Genomic DNA, 20,251 nt, shown 5'->3' with positions numbered 1-20,251 from the left:
TTTGTAGGCTCCATATTTATCACTTCATCTCATCCTGTGCCCTTGTCCTTGTTCATTTGTTGGAATGATTCAGAGTATTATTAGGTTATTTTGAAGTTGGTTTTATTAATCTTGTATTGCAGTGCTTTAAAACGTATTTCTCAATGTCCTAAATATATTGACAACAGATTTCTTGAATAAAAGAGTTACAAGCCTACCTTACTTACGTAAGTGGAAGCTCTCAAATGAGACTGATTTGCTCTGATCCCTTCTCTGAATTTGCAGAAGAACTACAAATACAGAGATCTGTGAATCTGTAGGCACTCTACTCTGAATTTCCACACAGCTCCCAGGAGACTCAGGGTCTGTGGATCTATGAACTCTGTAGTGGAGTTAGAGGAGTTTGGAGTATTTTGCATGAAATGACTTTGACATTGTTAAGAGCTACTCAGATTAGTGGTATGGCATGTTAAGTGTGATCTTGTTATTGCTCTAACTACTTTAGATACAGGCCTAATCATTCAAGATATGCAAAATTCCAGGCTCCATCTGAGAACTGCTACAGTGCTTGCTGATTTGAGCTAGCTGAAGCTAGTATGGATAGATCTAAGCTGGTTCCAGTCACTTATTACTGCAGCATTTGGCCCTTGTTAGGATGGGTATTCAGGAGCCAGAGATTGCTTTTCTTTTTTGCTTTGTGACCCTAGTCTAGTGAGACCTCAGTGATATGTCAACACAAATAAGCAGGAAAATAGTGAGAGGTTTAGTTTGAGATCACGCATTATGGATGCTCTCTGCTAACAGCTCGATCCAGTAGTAGTTTATGCAGCTTTTAACTACTGGAAGATGATCTATGTCATAAGACAATTTTTTTTTTTTCCAAATTGTTATAGAAAAAGTGTTTATATACTCAGATAAACCTTTGTATTGTCTGGGTCTAATTCTGAGGCTAAAATAAGCTTTGGGTTATAATTGTAAATTGTAAATTAAGGATAGTGTTTTTTGAAGCTGTTCATTCAGCCCTCCTAATGTTTTTCACTGAATTTTAGTGGGAGCATCAGTGAAAACAAGGTCAGTTTTATGCTAAGAATCTTCAACCCTTCTAGTCTTCCTAAGAGGATCCTACAGATTGGAGTAGTTTCAAAGATCCACCCTTTTGGTTTAAAGCAGATGAAATTCTTTGACCTAATTTCTAGTCCAGACCCCTATTAATTTAAGAAGTGAATTTCTGCATGTGGCTCAGTAAAGTAAAGGACATCAGTTCAGGAGAACTCAGGATGTGCCAAAAACTAATACATTGTGAGAAATGTTTCTCTGCTTTATTTTAGGAACTGACATCTCCTCGCCTCATAAAAAGCCACCTACCATATCGTTTTTTACCTTCAGACCTCCATAATGGCAATTCAAAGGTAAGAATTAATTCATGCTTGTTTAACTGAACCAGCAACAGTTGTTTATGTACTTAGGGAAACAGAAAAAACAAACTTTCATTAAGATGATTTCCTTCCCTTGTTGTAGGTAATATACATGGCTCGCAACCCCAAAGACCTGGTGGTGTCTTATTACCAGTTTCACCGCTCACTAAGGACCATGAGCTACAGAGGAACATTTCAGGAGTTCTGCAGAAGGTTTATGAATGACAAGTGTAAGGAGCGATTCTCTCTGCACGTGTTGTTACACATTTATTTTCATCTCTGCAAGTACAGAAATGAAGTGGATAAGGATGCATTTATTTTGTTTATACTGCAAGGAGGTTACTAGAGATAAAGTGCTGCATGAACTTAGATTTGTCTGTGCAAGCTGTGGTCATACCTTGTAAATAACTGTCTTACAATATTTGACCCTGTGGGATCAATTGTGTTCTACTTCACTCAGGTAAATTCTAGTTTGCATGAGACTGAGCTCACACATGAGTAGGAATATGTTAGTAAGTTACCTGTAAGAAGGTAATTGTAGGCTGAAAATTTACTACTGTAATGTAACTTGTGTTACAACAGCTCATCAGCTGCTTGCTCATTAACTCCTGTGCGAGGGCTGTTTCATTACATACCCACCCACTGTGTTTCCTTCAGGCTGCACTACCTTAAGTAGCTCCACTGCAAGAACTTAGTAACCTTACAGGGAGCTAAGGTTTTTGTTCTCGTGTAAGTATCTTTCACTGAGCTTTTTGCCAATGGATTGCCATGCTTTGTAGCAAGATCAAAAAACAGAACAATGCAGTTTTTTTTACTGCATTCTCTTTCTCTATAAAATCTTCTTTATGTACCCTGATGTGATGCTAAGAAGTCACTAGACACCTTGGTCTGCTCTGAGACCAGGATTTCCTCTAGATTCCAGAAAATGTTATTTCAATCTGGAATTTGGAGGACTTGTTGCTAAAGAAGCTGTGTAGTACTAGAGGGAAGAAAAAGGTAAAAGCCTACCAATGGAGGTTAGTTAACAGGCTTTATAATCCTTGCCACTTTCTTTTGTGCAGGAGGGTAAATCTCCTTCCATTCCCATCCCATCTTCAACTTTTTCTTCTGCATTCTCCAAGAATGGGAATCTTGTCTGCAAACCATGAGCAGGAGCTTCTACATTGGAGAAATATTAAAGATAGGTTCTTCTAAGATGGGAGGAAGGTTCTGCATTCTTTTTCATGTAACTATCCCAGGAGCTATTCAGATCTTTATCTTATAACACCTGTGATTTATCATTACCTTCTAGAGTCAGTAAAACATTGCAGCGTGTTCTGTGTCTGTAATTATGCAAAGTGAGTATTTTGTAATACAGTAAATATAGCACTTAAATAAGTGTTTCCATCTCATGGAAGCAGTATAGAAGCAAAAAAAAGTAAGCATTCAAAGTAGTGCAAAGAAGGAGAAGCACTAAATCCAAATGACTCAATCCCATTCTTTTTACCTTTACCTTATATCTGTCCATCTGGAAACAGATTTAGTACATGTTAGCTCTTGAACGGGGGATTAATCTTGAATATGCTAATTCTTTGTTACTACCCTCAGGAGCTTAAGGGAATTTCTTACATAAAATGCAGGTAAACTTTGCTACCATAATGTTAACAGATTCTTGCCCTGTGCAGTTAAAAGCAGCTAGGAAAAGGATGTTTTGCCTGACTGATGTGTAAGCTTCATGCGTGGATTTCTTTAAAATTATAAAGAATATAAATGATATTTAATACTTTTCTGAGGTTGTTTTGTTGTAAAGATAAAAATGTCAATACTGAGAAAATGTGAAGAACTGTATTTGCTTAGCTTCTGCCTTGATTATCTGAGATACTTTGAGGGAGTGCCATTTTGCCATTGTGTCCAAGAAGGTATCCTGGGATACATCAGAAAGAGCGTGGCCAGCAGGTCAGGTGATCCACTTCCTCTGCTCTGTTCTGATGTGGCCACATTTAGTGTGCTAGGTGTCCAGTTCTGGGTTCCACAGTTCAAAACAGACAGGGATCTCATAGAAGGAGTTCAGTGGAGAGCCACAAAGATGATAAAGCTCCTGGAGCACCTTCCATATGAGGCAAGGCTCAGTAACCTGGGTCTGTTCAGCCTGGGGAAAAGAAGACTGAGAGGCAGATGTGATAAATTTTTGTAAGTTGCTAAAGTGAGGTGGGAGGCAAATGGATGAAGCCAGGCTCTTCTTGGTGGTCTGTAGCAATAGGACAAGGAGTGGTGGTCTAGAACTTGAATGTAGGAAAATCCGTACAAGTATTTGGAAGATCTTTATAGTAAGTGTGACGGAGCACTGGAACGGATTACCCAGAGAGGTTGTGGAGTCTGCTATGGAGATGAATTCAAGACCCATCTGGACATCTACCTGTACGGCCTATTCTAGGGTACCTGCTTTAGCAGGAGGGTTGGACTCAATGATCTCTTGAGGTTCCTTCTAACCTATGCAATTCTGTGATTCTGTAATGCATTTCTCCTTTGCTTTCCTTTCTGATAATGTTGGCAGCAAAACATACTTGTTAGATAATAAATGCCAGTGTCTGTACCTCTGCTATACACAGAGATAGACAAAAATCAGTCCAAATGCGGACTTTATCAGAGAAGTGGAAAATAAAGCAGGAAAAAAAAATGAGGGGGGGGTTGGAGCTTCCATTAACCACTGCCTCAGCTGTGCTGGGAACATGGGCCCTCCTGGTGTACCAACTTAGCTACAATATATCTGAGACCATGTTCTGGCATATATATGTAGGTTGCGTGGAAATGCTAAGTAACAACGGAAGGGAATAAGTCTTAGATTTTAGAGGAAGCAAAAGATAAATAGAATATTCTGTTGGTACACCTTTAGTCTTCTGAGAATGACAGTGAAGCATATTAATATGTGTGTTTCTTAAATTCTTATGTAATAAAGAAAGGATAATGGCTGTTAGTAGTTTTTTGTCCATCACAGCAGATGCTTTATGGAAATTTCCACTATATATAGATTTCCATTATGTGTGTTGTCTATAGCTTTGAGTAATGGAAGGTGCAGTGTGATAATGCCGACTGCAGGAATTCACACAGGTCAGAGCCACTGAAAATTTACTTTTTGCAAATATATCTCTGTAACTTTTATATTGGCTCAACTTTGGTGCAGTAGTCAGGCATTACTAACACTGAGCTCCAGAGAGGCCCATAGTATGGTTGCATTTTCAGTTGAGTATTTTTTCCTTAGGGTAGGTTAGCTCTTTTGAATATTCCAAACTGGTAGAAATGTTCTTTTTCAATTTAGTTAGTCACTGTGCATGGCAATGGAACAAAACCAGACAATTCTCTTAAGGCTGTTAACCACCCTGATTAATTTTCTCATTTTTACATTTTTGAAGGGGAATTTAAAACAACAGTATTCATTTTTCCTCGTGCCAATCATAATATCTTCTGTATCTATAGTAGGATATGGTTCGTGGTTTGAACATGTCCAAGAATTTTGGGAACATCATATGGATGCCAATGTACTTTTCCTCAAGTATGAAGATATGCACAAGGTAGGTTAGATGTAACAAAGAGGTATTTTAAACTCTTCAAATGTCATAACATTTAAAATATATGAAGTGAAAAAATTGTTTCTTGTGCCCATGTTTGGGCTTTCTAATGTCTGATACATTCTTAAAGCACTGGCATCATAGCTTCCATAAGCACTGTTGTAAACCTAGTAATTTACTCAGAATCTACCTGCTTGCATAGGTGGTCAACAGTTCACACAGAGCAGGGAGGTGCAATTGTCAGGGCTTGCTACACATCCCTTGACTTTCATTTAAAATAAATGTCTTACTGTGCGTGCTGCATCAATGAGAACTTAAGTCTTACATATCTGACATTTATTCTGATTATTTGGTTGTCCTTACTGTCTGCTGTGAATCTGTCTTAAAAACAATTTGAGGTGATCATATAGCATGAGGTGAATTTCTAGGGTTGTTACAGCATGCTGGCTGATAAATCCACTTTATTTTTAATCAGAAATGTAATGAAAGTACTACATTGAACGCTATTTTCCATTTCCTATATAGCAGTAATATATTTTTGAGAATTAATAAAAATTTTTGAAGTGAGCAGTCTTCCCCAAGGGTTCATCTTGGGACTGGTACTCTTTAATATCTTTATCAATTATATAGATGATGTGGTTGAGTGCACCCTTGGCAAGTATTCTGATGACACCAAGCTAAGTGCTGTAGTTGATACAGCTGAAGGTAGGGATGCCATCCAGAGGGAGCTTGATAAACTCAAAAGGTGGGCCCACGTGTACCTAATGAGGTTCAACAAAGCAAAGTGCAAGGTTTTGCACTTGGGTCGAGATAATCCCAGATATGTATACAACCTGGGAGAAGAACACCTTGAGAGCAGCCCTGCTGAGAAGTACTTGGGGATCCTGGTTGATGAAAAACTAACGTGAGCCAGTAATGTACTCTTGTGGCCCAGAAGGCCTGTGGTGTCCTGGATTCTGTCAGAAGAGGAGTGGCCAAGAAGGTGAGGGAGGTGATTGTCCCCCTCTACTCTGCCCTCATGAGGTTCCAGCTGGTGTACTGTGTCCAAGTCTGGGGCCCCCAACACAGGAATGGTGTGGAGCTTTTGGAGAGGGTACAGATGAAAGCCACAAAGATGATCATAGATAGGGCTGGGGCACCCTTCCTATGAAGACTGACTGAAGGATCTGGACTTATTCATCCTGGAAAAGAGAATGCTGCAGGGAAACCTCATTGCAGCCTTTTAATATTTAAAGGGAGTTTATAAACATGAGGAAAATAAACTTTTTACAAGGGTAAATAGCAATAGGACAAAGGGGGATGGTTTTAAACTAAAGGAGAGGTTTAGATTTTATGTCAGAGGGAAGTTTTTTACTGAGGGAGTGATGAGGTGCTGGCACAGGCTGCCCAGAGAGGTTGTGGATGCCCCCCTCCCTGGAGGTGTTTAAGGGGACCTGGGCAATCTGATCTAGTACTTCATTTGCCTGTGTCATGGGGGTTGGAACTTGATGATCCTTGAGTTCCCTTCCAACCCAAACCATTCTATGATTTCTATGATATTTGACTGGAAAATTAATGTAGACATAGGATGAACTCAGCTCCTATGTCTAAACCTCCAAAAAGGCAAGAGCAAGGTAGAACCCAATAAAGCTGAATAAACATACAATTTCAGCTCATATTTTTCTTGTACTTTCTGACAGAAGATGTAGTGAAGCAGAATAATGTTGATAATTTAGTAGCAATTATTTAAAAGCCACGATTTTGAATAACGTTTTCATTCTCATCTGCACATTGAGGGATGCTGCTGAAAGCTGGTAGCATCACAGCATCTTTGTACTTCCTGCTTGTCCTCCTCTAATTACTTGGAATGTGTGGGCTTATTCTCAGCAAATCAGAAAGTGGCAACATTTTAAGACAGTGTTGTTTCTGGAACTTCTGCACTGGTATTTTTCCCATTCATCATGATGTAAATCGTTTTGAAATATTGAAAATCATTTTATAAATTCACTTGAAATATTGCAAAATAAACTCATCTTTAAATGCTCTCTTACAGGACTTGGCAACAATGGTTGAGCAACTGGTGAGGTTCTTAGGAGTTTCTTATGACAAAGCACAGCTGGAATCCATGGTGGAACACTGCCATCAACTCATTGATCAGTGCTGTAATGCAGAAGCACTTCCTGTTGGAAGGGGTACGTTTAAAACCCACAGTAAAAATCTTAAGAGTCGAAACTGAAAAAAGCAATTGACAGCTTAGTAACCTTCAAGATATGTTAAGGTGTTGGCAAAATGTTGATATATAAATGATGAGAGAAAAACTGATTTTAGGTGTAATTTTGGGAGTTTTATAATAAAGATAGAAATGACTAAAAAGAACAGAAACATTCAACCTCAAGATCTTATATGCAACAGCATCAAAACTGCTCTGTTCAAGAAGACAAGATGTCTTTGGTTTAATTCAACTGAATAAGCTATTGATGTTGAGAAGACCACTGAGATATTTGGAATATCAAAGCACATACAATTTCTTACAATTTGTCCTGGCTTAAAAACCTTTGTGTTTCCTTCTATGAGATTCTCTGGAATAGCAGGTAATTCTTGTTTGAAGTCATCAAATGACAAGAACATGTAGTTCTTCTCATGTGCTTTTTTCATTGTCTGCCTTGGCTGTCTAAAATGTGTTTAGCTTATAGATGTTTGTTCTTCTGAGGCCTTTCTGCAGGAATCCAAAGTGCTCTTTGATCTATTAAGTCTGTCCTTCGACAGTGCCAAGAAATCAATTCTTTTCTAATTCTTCTTTCTGATAAGCATAGAAGAGTAAACTCAAGGAGCCCCTCAACTTATTTGTTGTAGCACCTAACAACTCTTTTTGAAAATGAGGGCTTAAGAAAGTGATGGAGAATTCCTGTGTCAGCTTCACAAGCGCCCTTTCCAAAGTGATTTCAAACTAAAGAAATATCACTTCAGCCACTGATACAATTTGACTGAAACTTTCGGTTCCCCTTGTTTGTCTGTGGCCACGTTTCCACTTTTTGTTACAGCATCCTACCTAAAGCTTGTGCTTATCATTGCTACAGAGTCTTTTCAGTGGAAGTGGTTTAAAGGTTATTGTTGCTTACCCAGGCAGTGTGACCTGTATACTTTGTTCTTAGGTTCCTGTGTAGCAGTCTTTTCTACATAACTTCTCTCAGCCAATCTTGTTATCTACAAGTTTTCTTAACTGTAATTTTTTTTATGTATTTTCACGTCTGATAAAAACATTAAATATCATCAGTCCTTTTTGACTACTTATTGTAAGTTAGCCATTTATCATACATTTTATTTATTAATGTGGGGCTGGCTGTCAGATATCCACCAAGCTGCTTTCTCAGTTCCCTTCAGCAATATTGGAGGAGCAAAAAGAATGAAAAAGCTAATTGGTCAAGACAAAGAAAGGGAGATCACATCATGAGCAAACTTGGGGAAGATTAATTTATTTCCAATTAAAAATTGAGTACAATAGTGTTAAACAAAACAAAACACACCTTTTTTTCATGCCCTTTTCCTTCAAGTCTTGACTTCAGTCCTCATTCTCCCATATCTTTCCAGCCCTGAGTGGCACAGGAGGAATGGGGAGCCTGTTAACAACAGTTACTTTCTGCTGCTGTTTCCTCTTCAGACTTTTCCCCTGCTCCACTGTGGGGGTCCCTCCCACATGATACAACCTTTCACGAATTGTTACACTACAGGTATTTCCAACAGGCTGCAGTTCTCAAAGAATCATCCCACCATGGGCCCTCATCATGGGGTACAGTACTTCAGGAAAAAACTGCTATAGCGTGGGTGATCCATAACAAGCTTCAGCATGGAGATCTGCTTCATCATGGTCCTCTAGGCTGCAGGGGGACAACCTGCTCCACCACGGTCTTGTCCATGTACTTGCAGGAAAATATCCACTCTGGCATTTGGAACAACACTTCCTTCCTCTCCTTTTTTCCTCACTTCGTGTTGTTTCTCTCATATTTTTCTACCTCCTCTCTTACAGCTGTTTACTACTTGAATTTGTTATCATAGAGTCACTGTCAGCCAGTGTTGAGTCTGCTTTGGAGCTATCTGCAACTGATTCTGTCCAATGTGTGGAGCAGCTCCTGAGCTCTTCTCACAGAAGGCACCTTCATAGCTCCTTCAAACCTTTCTGTGTAAACTCAATAGAACATTTTATAACTGTACTAAAAAACACTAAAATCACATGCCTTAAAAAAGTCCATTGTATCTTTGCAATCACCTTTAATCAGTCAGACTGTAATCGTATGAACATTCGGTCGGGTTTGTGTGAGAGGATCTGTTTCCAATGAAAGCAGGTTTACTGGTATTCTATACTGCCTTTGTCTTTTTTTGGCAGAGCTTCATGCCAGTTTTCATTCCCCTGCCCAGACTATGGTCAGAATAACTGACCCTCACTATTTTGTATTCTGTGCCATGTTGTCACATACTTTTCAGAATGTTGTACTGTAAAAAAGGCATTGCTTAGACATCCTTGCTTTTACCTGTGAATTTGTGAACCTGGCATGGAAAGGTTATTATTATGTAGAAGCTGTACACTCCACTTGTTACAGTAAGATCTGCAAACTGAACTTCTGTGAGCAGTTCTGTAAGCGTGATATGGCACCTCTTTTGCTCCAGTGCAGTTATGTTATGGTAAATGATGAGTTCTTGAAATAAATATCTCAAGATTGCTAGCTTGAGTTAAAATTCTAGTAAAGACAAAAGACTGGAGTTTTACTGAAAGACCTCTAGTTTTCAGTCAAGTATCCACCGTGTAGTGTGTTTTTTTGCTGTTAGATATCTTATCTCATTCTACTCTCCCCCTGCTTCTTCAGACTGAAAATTCAGCATGTAACACAACTTGCATCTTGTGTGAAAATACAAACCATCTCATTTACAGTAGAATTTTACAGCAGGTTACCTGTCTGATTACCAGCCCACTTCTTGGCTGTGAAAACAAGATCAAAAAATGAGTCTGGTAAGGCATCCTAGCACCTTGGAGTTTCAAGCAAGATTTTGCAAATAACAGAGCCATATTCTCTTCTGTTCAATTGTGTGAAGTAACACAGAAACCTAGGTTTGTACTAGCCTCTGCTGCCTTAGAGATCTGTGGAGCAGCACCACAGCTACTTCCTGTGCACAGCTAAAATCCCTCCTTCTTGTCTAGTGAAAGTCTGAATGGCAGTTGTGAAAGGAAGGTGAGGTTGTAATATCAGAAAAACCAGAGAAAAGAGAAAAGAGCTGCTGCTGAGGCTTTCAGCAGGCAGAACGGTCAGCTACTGTCCCCACTGCCCAGTTCATCCACACAAATGTGGCAGTGCCTGCTTTTGCTGCGTGCACACTTCCATATGCAGTGTTAGTGTTCACTGTTTTGTAGTAGAGCCTGCAAACCCCCAGAGGTCTGAGCCTCTTATCTTTGACAAATTTTTCAAAAAGATCCCTCTGTTTTGTAATATACAAGAAAGGCAGCTACTGCAGCAAATTTTGTCATTTGCTCTCTGTGTGCTTTTTATTACAAATATTCTTATTTTGAATTTCTTTTGTTCACTGTCTTTGGCTTTTACAATATTTTGTTACTTCAGAATGTAGCTTCATTAACGGAGCTTTGTTCTTCTGTTCATTTGTGTGACAAAGAATTCTGGCAATAACATGACAGCTTAATGTAATTTGTTTCAAATATTTTTAATTTGTCATTAGTTACATTTACTTTATTTTGCTTTATTTTAGTTCTTCATTTTTTTTTCTTTTAGCACATTGATCTTTACTCTGAAGATAACCCTGAGCTTCTGTGAAAGCAGAAAAATGATTAGATATATTACTTATATTTGAGTCATATCACATCATAGTTTACACTGTTGCATGATTCAAATCATAAACCAGGTGGGTGACTTTTTTTGACAACCTATCCATTCATATGGTAACAAAAAACATTACAAATAATCTACTGCATATGCCCTTTATAGTACCTATGATTTGTTTATGTGTTGTTAGGAAGATTCAGAAATTAAAAATGTATCTTTCCCAAGTAGAGGAAGAAAATGTTTTATTAACATTATTGAAGTGGAAATACGGGTTTTTATGCAATTATAGTTGCGAGAATAAAACTAATTTATCAGATATTTATGGTTGCAGGAAATGTTTTAACTGTCTGTTTGATAGAGGACAAATTTTGCAAAAGAAATATATATGATGTATTTTGTGTAACTTTCATGTTCTTTTGACCTTTGGATCCTGAAAGCAAACTGCAGCACTGTCATACCTTTGGGAGTTATAGGGCAGTACTGGTTTCATAAAATGGTCCTTGCCACGCATACTGCATCATCATGTAAATGTGTAATTTATTGAGGTTTCAAACAAGTTGTCTTAGGGCTCAATTATAGAGTTGCTGCATAAAAGCAATGGTAATTAAATTAAATGGTTATTCTTTGTATGCATCGAATGCATAATTAAGTTCCCTGCATGTAGTTTTGCTCTTGCTGTTATGATTAAACTCAGTGGTACCACAGTCTGTTTTTCTTTCATTCATTCCAGCTGAACAAGCCTGGATTTTGTCTTTATTTATACCCAATATCAGTGAGACACCAACAAATAACCCTGACTGACTGTGACGTAAATAAAATCTGTTGCCTAAGGGAGCTGGCTTTTGACTGGTGATTTCAGCAGTATCAGCAGGTTATGTTTCTAGCTGGCTTCAGTAGGCAATACTCCATACACTGAAAAAGTGCTCAGTGTCCATAGAACATCCATTGAAAGCTTTCTGCTCCTTATGTACAAAATTAAATGGCACAAACTGGTTGTATGGTACACATTCTTTTCAATAGATATAACTTAAGTATTTGTATTTAACAAATTGTCGCCCTCAGCTTTGAAAAACATGAAGTCATCCATTGAATTAATCTTTAAATGTAAAATAATAGAATTTTGCTATGCTAAAATTTCATCGATATTCAATAATCTGTTTAATGCTCTGTATTCCATGCACCTTTTGGATAGTTTTCCAACCCATGTGTGGTAAAGGTACAGTCACTTTGAAATGTATTGTTAGGTGATGGGATTATTAAACATCCATACATTGCACTGACACCAGAAATCAACTTCTGAGTTAATAACCAAAACAAAATCTGTATTTAATGCTCATTAAGGCTAGAGCAAAATCTTGTAATCTGATTTTTTCTTGAGTAATACTCTCCAAATCCAGATGGCAAGGTGTAGAGTACTGACTTTAAGGTTTTGCAAGAGTTGTAGCAGTGGGCAAATGGGGAAGATACAAAGTAGCCTCAGGTCTTACTGAGGTTTTAGCAAAAGCTAATACTGATCAGCTTCTCACAAATAATACTTTGTGCCCTGCATAACTGGACTGTAGAAATTTGGTATCCTGTCTGCTCTCTGACTTGTGTTTCTTCTCTGTGTTTCAGGTCGAGTTGGGCTGTGGAAAGACATCTTCACTGTTTCAATGAATGAGAAATTTGATTTAGTATATAAACAGAAGATGGGAAAATGTGACCTCACATTTGATTTTTATTTATAAAAAATGCATGCATATGATATCCAGATATAGCTAGAAGTGCTTTATGCATTCATTTATTACCTGCTGGACAAACTACTGTAGCTATTATGTGTAACAAGATTAAAAAAAGAAAATCAATCTAAGTCTAAGTAAACCACAGCAGATACAGTTATCTTTAATCCTAAACAGCTGTTTATTTTCTGGTATTTTAATTCTTCATCCACACACAAGAACTTCCTAGACAATACTAGAATATTCAGCTGTTATGGAATGTATTATATCAGTATAAGGTATGTATCATATATGCAACTAGAATGTACACCTTTTCAGCCCCACATTGATTATTTAATGTTTTATAAAAGCTTTTCACTAGAACCTAAATAACTGTCCAGAAACCAAATAAATTATTTCAGAGGGAATCAAGTAACAGGCCAAAACTGTATGCTAGAATGATCTCAGGGGTTAATCATTGTATTTATTTTTATAGCTGGTAAATCAAGTATAAATAAATCCCATTCCAAAATAGTAGCTGATCAAAGTGGGGTTCACACTAAGTTCTACGCACCCATATCTGTGTAATTTCTGAGTAGGTTCTGTGTACTGGCATACTCTGCAAGACAGGCCTTGTTATGAAATACAGCTGTGATTGTCACTCTAATCACAAAACCCACCCATGTTTCAGATGGATGTCTTCCTGATGGATGAAGTTCAGCTCCATGCAGAAGGTCAGAAAACAGAAGCTTTTTAAGTCCCCAGCTCTTGCTCGGTCCCTCAAAACTGGGCTTAAAAGCATAACATCTGATGCAGAGGTTTTTCTCCAGGAATCAGTCTGACTAATGGTTTCCTGTGTAGATCTGATTTTCACCTGTTAGATACAGGAAGAGAAGATAAGGTGCTGGATATCCTCCAGTTCCACCAAAAATTAAAAGCACTCAGTACTATTCTTTGTGCTACTGGACTCCATCACACCTAACTTAAGGCTGGTTGTATGTGACACAGTAGGTAGGGAGAGGAAACAGCAGCACTGAAGGAAGAGTGTTTAAAAATACATCACCAGGTGGGAGTGCTGTATGCATGATAGTTTCAGTAATTGTAAGCTATGACTCGTCTGGATTATAATCAGAATTCAAGTTTATTACTTTATCTTTTTTATTTTCTATGACAGGTATGCAAACAGCCTGAAGTAGGCTACTATCACTATAAAAGCTCTCCAGAATGATTTTTATTCTGTTAGGTAATGACAACAATGCCTTTTAGGTTCTCAGCTGCAGGAGGCCCATTTTTGCTAGTCAAATACTCAATCTCACCAAAAGCTGTGAGGAAGGACTAGCAGATTTTTGGTGTTTCAGTTCTGTTGGGAAACAAGCTGTCAGTTCAGCTGGCAAGTGGTGTAGCATGATGTGGCTTGACAGCACTTTTCCTTGTATATTTGTGAGTGAAAATGCTTTCTGTGAAATTTTATTTCTATTTTTATATTTTTAGTACTGTATGAATATTAAGCACGACACATTATACTTCTGTGCTTGCTCGCTTATTGAATAAAAGATGTGTTCCATGCGTTGTGGTTTGCTTATTCTGTAGACCTCCTATTCAAGTCATGTCATCTTGGGTCATGGATCCTTTTCACTACCAATACCTCCAAACTTAAGACAGAAGAACTGCGGAAACACAGTATCAAATCAGGCCACTGTCTGACCCTGTGAGCTGTTTCTGACACAGCCAGAAACAAATGCCTATGGAAGAATGTAGTAGAGAGCGTAGGATTCTGTGAGCATCTTTGTGTTTAGTAGCTCTCTGTGGAGTTTTTCTTCCTCTGTGCTGGAATTGACAGCATCCTGTGGTAATAGACTCCACACATAGTGCAGAAAAAGGACTTCCTTTGTTTGTTTAGGGCTGTCATCATGTAGTGTAATTTGATGTTCCTTTGTTCTTGAATTGTGATGGCTGATACAGTCACTGTTCCATCCACTCAGGATTTTACACTTCTATCTTACAGCTTTCAGGCAGCTCTATTCTGGAATCCTAGTCTGTCATACAGAAGGCCAAAACTCATGAACTGCTAAGCCTTCAAGAAGGCAGGAGCAGAAGGAATAGTTGTCTCCTGTGTGTCTTGCTACAGAGAGGACAAAATTTCCCCACACTTAATGTAAATTTGAGTCAGAAGAAAGATTTCAATAGCACAAAAAATCCACTGAAGTTGTTTTAACCTAAGGACATACAAGCAGTTTATCCTTACCAGTCACTTAAAAGGCTTCTTGTATTTCTGAAGACACTAGTGGATCATTTTCCCATTCTCAAACACAGCTTATCTCCTTTGCTGCAGAAGACAACCACCCTCAGGCTTCAAACAAAAGCTGGTGGCTTCTAAGCCCACATTTTTAACATGTCTGTATGTGTGCTAATGTCAATTTTAGTATATACAGTCACCAGCTAACAGGCTAGAGGAGGAATGGCTAGTGCAATCCAAAAAAACTACATACTACAGACAGCAAGAGCCTCTATGATAATCCACTGTGTATCTACAACTGTTCTGGAACTCCATATATTAGACAGCAAAGTCACCGTGTTCTAAGAATCTGCTTTCCAGAAAGGTTCTCCTCAGCCAGAGTTCATCTCTCCAGTCCCTTGACCTCATTTCCCTGAGCAGCTAGATGAAATTCATCCAAATCAGAGGCCTGCCCAAAGCCCGTTCCCATAGAAGCCATGCTGAAATTTTACCTTTGGATATCAGGTCTTTCCAAGTATTTCAATCTATTAAAAGCAATAGGTGGTGAACTCTGTATTTTGACAATTTGAACCTTCAGAGCTCAACCAATGTCAACATGACTCTGTACAAATCCCTTGACCAAGTGCCCCAAGATGTATCTGTAGAGAATGCCTTAATGATATAAACTGAGTGTAAATGAAAAACACAATAAAATTAACAGTTATTTTTCTTCCCTCAACATTCAAATTTGCTAATTTTCTTCTGCTAGGTGCTACAAAATTACAAGTCACTGTCAGTGAGATTTATCATTGTTATGTAGCTGGTAAACCATTTAGTGGTACAAATCAGCAAGATACAGGGGGAGGGTTTGGATGGTTTCATTGCAATGGTATACAAATGGCCAGCAGTTGACCCGTAAAACACTGAGTACTCTTACTATTAATTAGTACAAATTGGCCTTCATTTGTCATGTGCCTTCATGAACACACCCAATACAACACCTCCCAGGATCAGTCCTTCACTTAGCAGGTGCACATTAAGCAGCACTCAAAAGGGCTTAGCCAGAATTTTCTAGCTGCTGCTTCTTAAAGAAATGGAAGCAAAGAAATAGGGCAAAACCTCTAACCTGTTCTTCATCAGCACTGGCTATCTACACGTGCAGCTTCAGCCAAGGGTGCCTAAAATGCTGGCAGCATTAAGTGGTTTGCCTAAGTGCTGGCATGAGGAACCAAAATGGAAACTGATCTAGATAAAAAATGTTTGTGCAGTTTGGAATATAAAAGATTTCAGTATTCTTTGCGGTGAAGTTGGATAGTAAAGACAAAGTGTATGAGTGATCATTAAAGATTCTCAGTGTTTGTATATAAACTTGTATATGCAACATCGCATGAATAGTTCTGACAATAATAATAAAGATTCATAGGTCAAATCATCATTATCATAAGCCATTCAGACTTGCTTGGATTTTAAGTAATGCCACTTAGTAGTTAAAAGCAAAGGTTTAGAGGGAGTCACATCATTTGCCTCTCCCATCAGAATACAAAATAGATTCAATAGCTGAATCAAATAATATTAACAAAAATACCACAGACTCAGTGACCCACAGAAAGGACATATAGTACAGAAACAATTGTGTGTAATCTCACTGCATCCTTCTCAGCTATTAGTGTGTTCACTTACTAGTTTTCTTTTGCCACAGGATCTGCAGACTGCTGTCCTCTAGTGTCTGAATCACAAAATGTATGCAGATGTGTATTTTCTGCTGCTTGTAATGCTGTATATCACAAAGAGAAGACAGAAGTAATTGCAACCAGCCATCTACTTTATTATGAAATGGAAAAGGGGCTTGCAAAACGAACACCTTATTTTAAAAATAAAACTTAAACAGATCTCGTCATAATGAGGTGTAGACCTCAAGTGCTGAGTCACACTTTAATGAAAATTGCTGTTCTGTCTTCAGGGAACAGCAAAGAAATCAGCAATTCCAGTCCATCTTGGGTTCTCTCTATATAAATAACTGCTCACAAATATGGCAGAGCTACAACAGATTCTGCAAGCAAACCAAACCAAACCTCTTTCCAGACTTCATGCTTAACTCATACACAGCTGCATGTAACATCCAGCATCTTGAAAACATCTGAGCTGTGTGGACTTGCAAGAATGCAAGAAAAGTTTACAAAAGTGCAGGGTGATTTTCTGTTCTTTATGACTCTATGTGAGAATCATTCTGTTAGTCCTGTAGGATTCCTTATCATGAGCTAAGTTTATAAACAATGAAGCTGTTAATACCAAGAGACAAAAAGAAGCCTTTGCATTTTCTGTTAATGTAGGGACCTAACTGAGGTTCCTGCAACAAACTGGCAGTATAATTTTTCTGGATTTTGCAGCTTCATCTGCTAGTAAATCATATTGCCACAAAACAACTTTTGCTGGAGTTCTCCCTGTGCACAGATGACAAGCTCTGGGAATACATGCTAGAACAGTTTTAAAAGCCATCACCTGCAGCTGTCCTCTCTGCCTCACTGCCAGAAATGGCCACTGTGGAGGAGAGACAGCAGATGCAAATGTGAGCTGCCTCCTCAGCTACTGTAATGCAGTCTGACATATTAACTGAAACCGATACGGGCAGTGGTTTCAGTGTAGGCTGATTTGTGGGCTGCAGTTGCGAGGAGACAGAGCATGTCCTCCAGTCCTGCACCTCACACAGAAGTAGTCTCCTCAAATCATCATAACTCTTCTGCTATGAGCTACAAAGAACCCGCCACACGGATGTTAAACCCATGGTCACCAGTTTTGGTCCCATAATCCAGCCTGTGCCAACACTGAACATAAAATAATAACGTAATCCTCACACACAGTGGCAATGCAGCCAGTGTAACTGTGTGCTGTGACCACTGCCTTCACTAGCTTTACCTCTGCTTCCATACAGCTGGCAGAGGGCTGCCATAGACACGTGAGCACAAAGCACTCGGCATGAGCAGTCTGATCAGAACAGCAACAGAATCAAGGAAGACATCTGGATTTCAAGCCCCATGGTATTTCATTTGTGCTTCATCAAATGAGTGGGGCTTAGTGAATACAGAAGAACGTACCAGAGAAAGGAAGGATGATGCTGACTATTCCCTGCCAAGGAGGTAGGACCCATACCCACAAAGGAGGGTCCATGGTAGGCTTCCAGAGCCCAGAAGTCAGGGCTTCTGTGAATGGCAGGCTCCCAAGGACACGCTCATCCCTCCTTTGGCCAATCTATTGGATCTATATGATCTTTTAAAGTCTCTTCCAAATCAAGCCATTCCATGATTCTATTACTCAAATTCTTAAAGTGTTCATCCTGCAGGTTATCTCTGTCAGGACATACTGAACCAGCTTGTGGAAAACAGAAAGGTTGTGGATGCCCCATCCCTGCAGGCACTCAAGGCCAGGCTGGATGTGGCTCTGGGCAGGCTGGTCTAGTGACTGGTGACCTTGCACATAGCAGGGAGGTTGAAACTAGATGATCATTGCTGTCCTTTTCAACTCAGGCCATTCTATGATTCTATGATACTATGAATCTCCATTCCACGCTTTACAAGAGCAAAGTGAGCCCGGCTGAGCCCCGCACCCAATAGGGGCCCGCCTTACTGCTGCCATGCCAACGGCAGGCTCCTCTGCCCAATCAGGAGCGAGGAGCGTCGTTACTATGGCAACAGCGTCCCGGCAACAGCAGAAGGCGGAAGTAGAGCTGGGAGTTGCCATCACCGGTGACTCTGCTTCCCGCCTCCGCTGGGCGGCATATAACGTCTGCAGGTGCCGGAGCCAGAGCCCGCAAGGAGATGCGTCCGGGATAGGCAGAATCCGCTTGGAGTGGAGTGACGGCGAGAAGGGGAATTAAAAAGTTATCTTAGAAGGTAACCGTCTCTTGTGCCGTTTTATTGGCTAAGAAGTAAATGCACAGGCGATGGAAGCAGGAGTGTGTGGCCTGGAAAGAGTACAGGGATGCCCTGTGGATGTGTAGAGATGTAATCAGAAAACCAAGGTGCAGATGGAACTGAACCTGGCAAGGGATTTGAAAAATAACAAAAAGAGATTCTATAGGTGCATTGGTCAGGAAAGAAAGGCCAAGGTGAGTGTATCCCTTCTGATAAATGAAAAGGGAGAGGTGGTATCAACGAACACAGAGAAGGCTGAGGTACTCGGTGAGTTCTGCAGTCTTCAGTGGGAAGTCGGGCTTCCCATGTGTCTCACATCCCTGAACCTGCAAGCAGAGGTTGAGGGAGCAAAATTCCTTCCGCTGTAAGCAGAGAGCAAGTCTGAGACCACCTGATGAGACTGAAGAAATGCAGGTCTTTGGGGCTTGATAACATGTATCCGAGGGTCCTAAAGGAACTAGATGATGTAGTTGCCAAACCATTCTCCATCGTATTTAAAAAGTCATGGTTGACAGGTAACTGGAAAAAGGGAAGCATCACTCTCATTTTTAAGAAGGGTAGAAAGGAAAACCTGGGAACTACAGATTGGTGAGTCTCGCCTCTGTGCCTGGGAAGATCATGGAACAGATCCTCCTGGAAGCTATGTTAAGACTTATGCAAGACAAGAAGGCAGTCAGCATGACTTCACCAAAGGCAGATTGTGCCTGACCGATCTGGAGGCCTTCAGTGATGGAGTAACATCATCAGTGGGCAAAGGAAGAACAACTAGTATTGCCTACTGGACTTCTGCAAGGTTTGTGACATGGTCCCACACCACATCCTTATCTCTAAGTTGGAGAGATATGGATTTGAAGGGTGGACTACTCAGCAGATAAAGAACTGGTTAGATGGCTATAGCCAGAGAAGGTGGTGACAGGTCGTCCCTTGGGTCTATCTTGAAACCAGTGCTCTTCAACATCTTTTATCAATGACCAAGACAGTGGGATTGAGTGAAGTCTCAGCAAGTTTGCAGATTACACTAATCTGAGTGGTGGAGTTGATACAACAGAAGGAAGGGATGTCATCCAAGGGGACCTGGACAAGCTTGAGAAGTGAAGTCACATAGATATAATGAGGTTCAACATGTGCAAGGTGCTGCACCTGCATCAGGGCAATCTCATGTGTATCTGGGAACATACTGAGAGCAGTTCTGCAGAGAAGTACATAGGGATTCTTGTGGGTGAAAACTTGATATGAGCTGACAGTAGGCAGCTGCAACCTGGAAATTCAACTGTGTTCTGGGCTGCATCAAAAGGGTGGTGGCCAGCAGAATGAGGGATGTGATTGTCCCTCTCTGCTCTGTCTGAGGCACCATCTGCAGCAGATGGTCTGAAGGCTGAGGGGGCCTGAGGCTCCAAGCACAAGAAAGACATGAAGCTGTTGGAGGTAGTCCAGAGGAGGGCCATGAAGAAGCTCTTAGGACTGGAGTACCTCTCCAGGTACTCCAGAAAGGCTGAGGGAACTGGGCATGTTCAGCCTGAAAAACAGAAGGTTCCAGGGAGGTCTCACTGTGGCATTTCAATAATAAAGGAAGCTTTTAAACAAGATGGAGACGGACATTTTACCTGGTCTAATAGTGATTAGGACAAGGGGGAATGGTTTTGAACTAAAACAGGGGAGATCCAGATTAGGTGTTGGCAGGAAATTTT

At 39.8% G+C, this 20,251-nt stretch overlaps 2 protein-coding genes across 5 annotated transcripts in view; both read left to right on the top strand.

Moving 5' to 3' along the window:
• SULT4A1 (sulfotransferase family 4A member 1) overlaps positions 1-14,006 on the top strand; it is a 32,166-nt gene extending 18,160 nt beyond the window's left edge. Inside the window, exons 3-8 of one of the 2 annotated variants that reach the window (XR_004167459.2) lie at positions 1,308-1,388; positions 1,498-1,624; positions 4,848-4,942; positions 6,972-7,110; positions 10,693-10,822; positions 12,358-12,444. Coding sequence is in view for 1 of the 2 variants with exons in the window: in XM_031597219.2 (XP_031453079.1) it covers positions 1,308-1,388; positions 1,498-1,624; positions 4,848-4,942; positions 6,972-7,110; positions 12,358-12,470 (555 nt within the window). In the remaining variant the exon portion in view is untranslated. Of the gene's footprint in view, positions 1-1,307; positions 1,389-1,497; positions 1,625-4,847; positions 4,943-6,971; positions 7,111-10,692; positions 10,823-12,357 lie in introns of both variants that reach the window. The other variant, XM_031597219.2, reaches the window with a different exon arrangement.
• A 4,347-nt stretch (positions 14,007-18,353) lies between these two features.
• Positions 18,354-20,251, top strand: part of EFCAB6 (EF-hand calcium binding domain 6) — a 108,472-nt gene continuing 106,574 nt past the window's right edge. For all 3 annotated transcript variants that reach the window (XM_090147046.1, XM_090147034.1, XM_090147039.1), the window contains exon 1: positions 18,354-18,542. The gene's annotated coding sequence lies outside the window, so the exon portion shown is untranslated. The remainder of the gene's footprint in view (positions 18,543-20,251) is intronic.

This window comes from Phasianus colchicus, chromosome 1, assembly GCF_987193195.1.
Source record: "Phasianus colchicus chromosome 1, bPhaCol1.hap1.1, whole genome shotgun sequence".
Lineage (NCBI taxonomy): Eukaryota > Metazoa > Chordata > Aves > Galliformes > Phasianidae > Phasianus > Phasianus colchicus.
The sequence above is the reverse complement of the archived record's forward strand: the minus strand, read 5'-3'. Positions and strand labels throughout refer to the sequence as shown.